This window comes from Quercus lobata, chromosome 2 (genome assembly GCF_001633185.2).
Source record: "Quercus lobata isolate SW786 chromosome 2, ValleyOak3.0 Primary Assembly, whole genome shotgun sequence".
Taxonomy (NCBI): domain Eukaryota; kingdom Viridiplantae; phylum Streptophyta; class Magnoliopsida; order Fagales; family Fagaceae; genus Quercus; species Quercus lobata.
This window is the reverse complement of record NC_044905.1, coordinates 52,406,170-52,415,521: the sequence shown is the minus strand read 5'-3', so window position 1 is coordinate 52,415,521 and position 9,352 is coordinate 52,406,170. Positions and strand designations below refer to the sequence as shown.

Genomic DNA, 9,352 nt, shown 5'->3' with positions numbered 1-9,352 from the left:
TGATTGGGAGTGGTCCGACTATGTCGATACTCCATTGAGCGAAGGGCCAAGGAGAAATTATGGGTGTAAGTTCTTCTACTGGTATCTTGCTTAGATTGGCAAATCGTTGACACTTGTCACATGCTTAGACAAATGCAAAGGCATCCTTCTTTATTGTTGGCCAGTACTAATTTGTTCTCAGTACTTTTGAAGCAAGTAATCGTTCCTTTGAATGATCACCACAAATTCCTTCATAGACTTCTCGAAGTGCATATTTTGCTTCATCTTCTATTAGGCACCTCAAGTAAGGGAGCATGAACCCTTGTTTATACAAAACTTCATTGATCAGAACAAATCTTGAGGCTCTTAAGCACAACTTCCTTGCTTCCTTACAATCTGTTGGAAGATCTCCATTATTAAGATAGTAGAGGATGGGAGTCATCCAATTTTCTAGGGTTTGGATGAGAAAAACTTCTACTTCGTTAGTGCTTGATTCTGTCTGTATTTCAATACAAACCACTTTTGCCTAATTGAATTCACCTGACAAAGCTAATTTTGTCAACTGATCAGCTTGGTCATTCTGCTCCATTGGGATCTGCAGAAAATTCGCCTTTTCAAAATGATCAGCCAAGTGGAGGATCATCTGCAAATAACGCTACATTTTTTCTTGAACAGCTTCATACTCTCCGTTCACTTGTCTTGTCACCAATTGTGAGTCATTATATACATTCAACTTCTGTGCCCCCATGGTTTTTGCCAATTTCAACCCGGTTAGAAGAACTTCATATTTAGCCTCGTTGTTGGTAGTTAGGAACTGAAGTCAAACAGCGTATTGGATAACATCCTTCTCCGTTGTCTCAAGAACCACTCCTACTCCTCTAGCTTCTTTCTTGGACGATCCATCCACCTTAGCCATCTAGAATGCTTTGTCAATCTTATTCTCCTCCCCTAAAGTGAATTTTGCAAAAAAATCGGCCAATGCTTGAGCCTTGATTGCAGTCCGAGGACGATATTTGATATTGAACACCCTTAATTCTATAGCCTACAAAATCATTCGTCCAACTGCATCTGGCCTATTCATCACTTTCTTCATGGGTTGATCAGCCAACACAATTATTCATCACTTTCTTCATGGGTTGATCGGTTAACACAATTATCATGTGTGCTTGGAAGTAGGGTTGTAGCTTCCATGATGCTATGATTAGGGCGAAGACCATTTTCTCAATGCTAGGATACCGTGCTTCTGCCCCCTTGAAGGCTTGGCTGGTGTAATAGACGGGCTTTTGTATTTTGTGTTCCTCTCGTATTAGAGTTGAACTAACTGCAGTCTGTGACACAGCCAAATACAAAATTATATCCTCCCTTATCTTTGAGGGGCTTAGAAGTGGTGGGGTCATCAAGTATTGCTTCAGGCTTTCAAAGGCTATAGTAAATTCATTTTTTCATTTGAAATTTTTCTTAAGAAGCATAAAAAATGGGAAACACTTATCTGTAGATCGGGAGACGAATCTGTTGAGGGCAGCTATATGCCCACTCAAACGTTGGACTTCCTTCACATTCGTTGGGGGTGACATTTCAATTATCTCCCTTATTTTTTTTGGATTCACTTCGATACCCCTCTATGATACCATATAGCCAAGAAATTTCCTTGATGGTACAGCAAAAACGCACTAGGATAGATTCAACTTCATGTTGTACTTTCAAAGAGTATCAAAATTTTCTTCTAGATCTGTTAAATGGTCCATTGTTTGCTAACTCTTGACCAGCATATTGTCTACGTACACCTCCATATTTCGTCCGACTTGATTATGGAACATGCAATACCAATCTTTGGTATGTAGCCTCTGCATTTTTGAGTTGAAGGGCATTACCTTGTAGTAGTAGAGGCCTTGACTAGTACTGAACGTTGTCTTTTCCTGATCCTGTTCATCCATCATGATCTGATTGTAACCAAAAAATGCATCCATGAAGATGAGGAGTTCATGTCCAGTGATCGAATCTACCAATTGGTCGATTTGTGGTAAAGGAAAACTGTCTTTTGGGTAGGCTTTATTCAGATTAGTAAAATCTACACACATCCTCCATTTCCCATTTGATTTTTTGACCATGACTACATTTTCTAACCATTCCGGGTAATAAACTTCTCGGATGAAATCAGCAAACAACAGTTTATCTACCTTTTCCATGACAGCCTTATTGTGCTTTGGAGCATCGTTTCTGTTGGATTGGTTTATGCCTTGGATCTACTGATAAGCGATGTACTATCACTTCTTTATCTATGTCAGGCATGTCTTCGTGGCTACAAGCAAAGACATCCTGGTTATCCTTCAAGAACTGCGTTACCTTCATCTTCATTTCTAGTTCTAACCCGGCCCTTATCTTCATGGTTCTGGTCTAATTTGCTTCAGTTAACTGTATTTCTTCCAACTCTTTTGCACGGTTCTTTTCTGGCATTACTTCCTCCACTATCTAGGTATGGTTTTCCTTTGTAGCCAAGGCTACTTGGTAACATTCCCAAGCCAGAACCTAGTCTCCCCGAACCTCTCCGACTCATTTCTCTATTGGAAACTTCATCTTCAAGTAATAGGTGGAGGTCAATGCTTTGAATTTGTTCAATGCTGGTCGCCTAATGATCACATTGTAGGACGAAGGACAGTCCACAACAAGGAAGTCGATATCCTTCTTCACTTGATTTGGGAACGTTCCTGCAACCACAGTTAGTGTAATGATTCCCTTCGAGTATACCTTGTCTACGTAGAAACTTACCAAGGGTGAGTGGAATGGACGAGGTCTCTCTTTACCGATTTTCATTTATTGGAAATAAATACATTGTGTTCACTGAACTACTATTGTCAATTAGGACCTGGCGAATATTGAATTTTTCAATTTTCAACATGATCACCAATGGATCATCATGTGGTTGTTTTACCCCCCATGAATCCTTTCCTGAGAAGGTGACATATGGTTTGTCTGATTTGGCATGCTTTGTCCAAACAGGTTCTGTATGTATCTCGTTCACTTGCCTTGCGTATGCCCTTCTGAGTAACCTGGACGAACCTCCAGCCACTAATCTCCCAACTATAGTTCGAATCTCTCCTACTACTGCTTATTGCTTCTCTTTTTCTAGTGCTTGTGGGAGACTTCTATCTTCATCTTGAGGTCGACTCCCACCTTTGTCTTTTCGGGACCCATATTGTGACCACTTCGCCCCACAAACCTTTTTAGTTTTCCTTACTAAATCAAATTTTCGGTCTGATTCTTCAAGTCATGACACTTGTTGGTATCATGCCCATGATCCTTATGGAAATGGCAATACATACTCTTATTTCTCACCTCTGGATTACTTCTCATTGTCTTGGGCCACCTCAGAATGGGGTCATTTTTTACTTGTATTAAAATTTTACTAGGAGGCATTACCAGCGGGGTGAATTTTGGGAAATGCCCTCTGTTATCCTTTGGCAAGCTATGTGTGAGTTTGCCCTCTTTTCTATGATCTAGACGATCTTCACTTTCCTTCTCCTTCCTTGGCCTTGTCGAGATCCATTTAGAAGCCAGGACATCCTCCACATTCATGTACTTCTGTGCTTTGAACAATAAATTAGCCATGGTTGCCAGCGGGTTCTTAGTTATCGAAAACAGGAAGTCCTCTGACCTGAATCCTGCTTGAAAGGCTGTATGCAACACCCAATCTTCTACTTTGTCTACTTGCAGGACTTCTTTGTTAAATCTTGTCACATACATTCTCAAGGATTCTCTTGCTTCCTGTCTCACACTTAATAAATGCGAAGTGGGTCGTCTGTACCTTTGTCCACCGATGAAATGACGAACGAATGCACCTCTTAGTTTGTTGAAACTCTCAATCATTGAAGGGGGAATTTTGCTGAATCGAACTTTGGCTAGCCCTTTCAAAGTGGTTGGAAAAGCTCTACACATAACTTCATCCAAGGTTTTTTACAAGTTCATTAGGCTTTTGAAGAACTCGATGTGGTCAAGCGGGTCCTTTGATCTGTCAAATGAATCGAGCTAGGGGAGCCTAACTGTGGCAGTGGTAAATCTAGCACAACTGCAGTAAATGGTGATGCAATTTGTTTGATCATTCCATCTAGGTTTCTTTCTCCTTTCCCCTTCACTGCATTATTCAATTCGTCCATCCGTTTCTTCATGTTTTGGAATTCTTCTTCCATCCTACTTGGAAGCTTAGTCCTGTCGGAATTATCTCTCCCTTGATTGTCCCCTTCATTATTGCTTCATTATTCCTTGTTCTCTATCTTAGGTGGGGCACTTTCATTTCTCAGCTTCAGCTCCTCGTTTTGCCTAGTCAGCTCTTCCACAATTGCAATAAGGGCTTGAATCTACTCTTCCATTTGGTTTGAAGAATTGGGATCCATTGGAAAGATGAAAAACTTTTGTGGCGGTAGAGCATCGATTTCAAGTGTGTCTTTCCCACAGACAGTGCCAAACTGATGATGCTTGAAATCGTCCGTACGCTGTTCATCCAACAAAGCCAACGTCTTCTATGTGTGCCAGCAAAACAGAAGAGTGATTTTGGTGGAGGAAACTCCAGTGGGGTGTTTCCTTAAAACCCTCTGATGATAAAGTCAAAATGACAACTAATAATAAAGTAATCAGAGCTTCTTTTCGGTTTTTCAAGTGTTTTTATGTGTACCTTTCCTTTATTTGTCTGATTCCTTTTATAGCAGCTGGACCTTGTAACTTACTTTCATTATGTCATTAATTGGGCTTTATTGCCTTTGTAATGCATACGGCGATTAAATAGGTCACCTTTAATGATCATCGATTACAAAACCTGCTGGAGGTTCCATCAGTTACTAATGCCCATAAATTAGCATTAATGTTCATTTATGGCTGTTTGGATGAATCATATCTCGATTCATCAAATCCAACATGAATGTGAGATTGAAATGGATATGAAAGTTAGGACAATATGATATGGAATAGACAACATAAGCTTTCCTTGAGCAGAGAGACTGAAAAAAGTCAATGCACAAGAAATCCTGAAAATAAAAAGTGTTAGTAGAAATTATTGGCCAGAGTGACAAAATTGCAATAAAATTGGTGACGAGAAGGGAAATGATGCTAGGAGTGAAACTTGTTGCCTTTGACCACAATCAAAGCCTTTTTTTTGGGGGGGGGGGGGGGGGGGGGTGGTGAATTCTTTCGATTAGGCCATAAAATTGTTGTTTTTACTCTTTTTAATAGTCTTTTTCTATTATAACTTTTAATTTAAAAGTCAAAATAATGTCTGTTTGTTTTAGAATGTCTCCTAGAGACAGTAGTGTTTGATTTCACAATTATCTCAATTTTTTTTGTTTTTAGTAAGTTTTCCTATTTTGCCATTTGAAAGCTCAAATTTGTGCAAAAACCTAAGAGCCTGTTCAGACCCCCAATTAAAAATTATGGCTAGATTGCTTTTACTTTAACTTAAACAAAGTGTGGAATAAGAGTAAATAAAGTGCAATGAACCGATAACACTACCCTAAGCCTTATTCATTCATCATCAATAATAAAATAAAAGCTTAAAGAGTAGGGAAGAAAGTTGCAAACACAAGATAACACCAAGACATGTTGTGGAAGAGAAAACTGAAGAACTAGGCAAAAAACATCTTCACGACCCTCCAAGTCGAAATCAATCCACTAGAGAATAAAGTTGGAGTACACGAATAACAAAAGACCCTCCAAGCTTAGTCTACTCCATGTACTTGATCCCTCCAAGCCCTTGCTACCAATGGACTTCTCAGAGTCTTGTCTTCTCTAACTTTTCGCATCCCACAATTCAGCCTGATTGCATCTGCCAATGAATGGCTCATTCCAATACTTCCCAGTAGCACCAAATTCTCACTTAGCACTCAGAATGGGTGTGGTAAGTGTTTGGGCTAACAACCTCTCAAGGATCAAGAGATTGAGAGGTAGTAGTTTGAGGAAAACTACAAGGAAATGTATAGATGATTGTGGGCATAACAATCTCTAACTCTCAAGTATATTTGGTAGGGTTTTCCCTCTGAAAAACATTCCTTACAATTTGTGGGTAATGAGGGTATATATAGTGTGGGTAATGAATTTGGTAAAGCAAATAAACCTTTTGCCAAATAGAGGGTTTCGTGGGTACTTTGCGAAATGGCCCTTCTCGCGAAACACTCGCGAACTTCACAGCCTGGCATGACTTTTCAACTTCTAGTCATGTGCTTCACACGTGGCCTTTTTGCGGGTTGCTTCTAGCGAACTAGTTGCAAATTCCACTGATTCATCTTTTAAAGCTTGATTCTTCACCAATTCTCACACTCATCCCTTACAAATAAACCCACATACATACAGGGAAGATGATTGAAGAAATTACAATCAAATTTGGTACAAAATTACAGCCAGTACAAGATTGTTAAAAATCACAACTTTACACCATCTATTTTCATGCTTAACGTGAATTAGAGTTTTAGGACATTTTTCCTAGTTACCCTAGGAGTGCTTTAGGATTTTCTAAGCATCTCCTAGAAATCCTAGGATTGCTTTTTCTATTTAAGCATTGTAGCCTCCAAGGCAATTCCATTTTTTTTAATCAATAAAATTTCAATGTTTCCTCTAATATTATCCTGGTAGATTCTAGCCTCTCTCTTTGTGGATTCAAGGAATCCTTAGCCTGTGGATTTAAACTTATCTTTTAGGAGCAAACTTGTTTTGTTTTTTGCGGCGGCTTTTTCCCTATGTTACACCTAGCACCTTAAGTAAAAATCAACTAAAAGAGAAGGAGCTTGATCACGTGTATTTGTGCTTGATTAAATTAAGTAGGGCTCTTTGCAAATTTCAACCAAGCTGAGCTTAAAACCTTTTGTTCATGTATCAAATTGAAAAGTTGCATGTTTCTTTTTTTCTTTTTTTTTAAAGGAGTCTTAATAAGAGGGCCAAATATTAGTATACATTTTCAGCATGACTTTCAATCTCAAATCGGGCACCTGATATAGGCCTTAAGAATTGATTTTCTAATGGAAAAGTTATATGTTTCAGCAGGAATCATTCTTCTTCCATGACTTCCAATTCAAATTTTGTAGGTAATTATTAGATAAAGCAAAATTTAGATATGTGTTTGGCTATGAAAATTTTAGGTGAAAATTTGCAATAGAATCTGTATCTGACCGTCTAAACATTTATAATACAATGGAGAATTCACATTCCCCTGTAATCCTTCAGATTTAACTTGACATATTCCTAGTCATTGATTTTCATCAAAAACTTATATTGTATGTCAAGGAGCATCAGACAATATAAAATGAGTTGAAATTATTCAGTGTAACTGATGCATTTCTTCAACATTTGATACATGTGGGAAAATGAAGAAAATAAAACTAAGCAGAGAACAAAATATACCTGAAATTCATCACACAAAATTCAAAAAAGGGAAAAAAAAAAAATACACAACATAGCTGAAGAGAAAAGAAAAGAAAAGAAGAGAAAGCTATTTCAGTCACAGACAAAAGTTTAACTTGATAGCAAGAGTTCCTCCATGGAATTGGCAAGAAACTAGCCAATTTTATTAATCAGTTGTCATCCATTCCATGGGAAATCTGAAAAACACAAATTCAAAACAGAGCGAATTGTCTCGAAAATGAAACAGAAATGTCTTTTGAAAGCCTAAAAATACAATTTAAACAAACCGACCCTCAAAAAGGGTACATTTAGAGAATGATAATAAACATCTTAGAAGCCAGGAGGCTTGTAAGCAATGAAACTGATGCACTGCACTTGACGCTTGTTGTCGAATCCAATGATTCGGACAAAGGCACTGGGGTATTCCTTCTTGCACTCCTCAAGCTCCCTCAACACCTGAGAGGAATCGGTGCATCCAAACATGGGAAGCTTCCACATCACCCAGGTGCGTCCATCATAGTACCCTGGTGACTTGTGGTTCTCGCGGTACACAAAGGGGTGCTACATACACATAATAATTCAATTGTTAACCATCAGTAACCACATGTATATGTATATAAATTTTGTGTTATTCTAATCAACTTAATTAGAAACATATATATATATATATATATATATATAAGTTAATGAAAATGAATGATAAAGAGAACTTCAATGACCTCCAACTCAAATTCTAAGCAAGGAACCCATCCCTTGCGAAGAAGGTAGTCTACTTCCTTAGCCAATTGATCAGGAGTAAGTGGTGGAAGGTAGGAAAGAGTCTCAAACTTCTTTTTTCCAAGTGGAGGCCACACCTGCAATATAACAAAGTTTAATCTAATTTAGTAAACAATTTCAAAATATATATATATATATATATATATATATATATACAATTTGGTTATCGTTTTTTCAACTACAGTATATATTATTCTTGCAATTTAATTGAGTGAAAATCATGACAAACTAGGTACACTCTTAGAAATATCACAAGTACTTTTAAAATTGGTAAATGTATCAACTAAAACATGCCTACGTATTACATGCAACCTTTCTATATTATTTTCAATTCATAAATACTTATTCTAGCTTCAAATTCATAAGGTACCTGCATGCATTGCACTCGTCCACCATTGCTTGCAAGAGAGGTGATGTCATTGTTGGTCTTTTGGGTGACTGGGAAGGCTGCGTTAGACTTGAGGCCAGTGAATGGTGCGACCATGCTGGCTTGAGCCGGGGTAGCCCGGTTAACGGGGGCAACGGTAGCGGAGGAAAGAATTGAGGAAGCCATTTCTTTCTTTCTTCTTTACTTCTCAAAATCCTTTGCTAGAGTTGCAAAGCTTCTACTCTCACTTCCTATATATAATGGTATAAATTGTATAGTTCATATCCTATGGTCACAAATTGATGGACTTAATTTCAAACAAAATTTGACCATTGGATCGTATACTTGATGACATTACACCATTATGGCCACATGAAAGAGGAATTTTTTTGAATCTAGCCTTATCGTTAAGCACCACAATGACAGTGCCACGTGGCAGGAGCTACATAATCTTATCTCATCCAAGAGGGCAAGAATGAGTGATGGTGGTTAAGTTTATTTCTGGTCAGTCAGCCTTTTCCTTGCGTTCTCTTTCAGACTTTGCCCTCATCTTATGTAATAATGTACTGCCCGTTTAAGACCATACCTTCTCGGACCTTTTTTTTTTTTTTTTTTTTGATAGGCACCTTCTCGGACTTATTCTCTGTGTCAAGTTAAATATTGCCCTTGGTCCCTTAGCTGAACAAGTCAAGTTCATCTTGGGACATTGCAAGCCATTTTGGACCTACAATGAGGTCGGGGCAAAACATTTTCAAGTAAAAAAGAAGTAAATAATCAGCGTAAATGCTACCTGCATGAGTATTTCTACAAGTTAATATGATATGTATGTACTTGTCAAACTTATTTCACACA

General features: G+C 38.1%; 1 protein-coding gene across 1 annotated transcript; it reads right to left on the bottom strand.

Moving 5' to 3' along the window:
* Positions 1 to 7,447: 7,447 nt before the first annotated feature.
* On the bottom strand, positions 7,448 to 8,916 carry LOC115975822 (ribulose bisphosphate carboxylase small chain, chloroplastic-like). Its single transcript, XM_031096826.1, has 3 exons — positions 8,504 to 8,916; positions 8,076 to 8,210; positions 7,448 to 7,917 (listed from the first exon to the last, which is right to left on the bottom strand). Exons 1-3 carry the CDS (start codon positions 8,684 to 8,686, stop codon positions 7,687 to 7,689), a joined length of 549 nt encoding a protein of 182 aa, XP_030952686.1. The 5' UTR covers positions 8,687 to 8,916; the 3' UTR covers positions 7,448 to 7,686.
* Between the last annotated feature and the right edge of the window lie 436 nt (positions 8,917 to 9,352).

Excerpts from the sequence above, each read along its gene's own strand:
- LOC115975822 (XM_031096826.1), bottom strand. The coding sequence starts at position 8,686 with ATGGCTTCCTCAATTCTTTCCTCCGCTACCGTTGCCCCCGTTAACCGG. Across the intron at positions 8,211-8,503 it reads GACGAGTGCAATGCATGCAG|GTGTGGCCTCCACTTGGAAA; the intron begins GTACCTTATGAA and ends GTTATATTGCAG. Across the intron at positions 7,918-8,075 it reads GCTTAGAATTTGAGTTGGAG|CACCCCTTTGTGTACCGCGA; the intron begins GTCATTGAAGTT and ends ATGTGTATGTAG.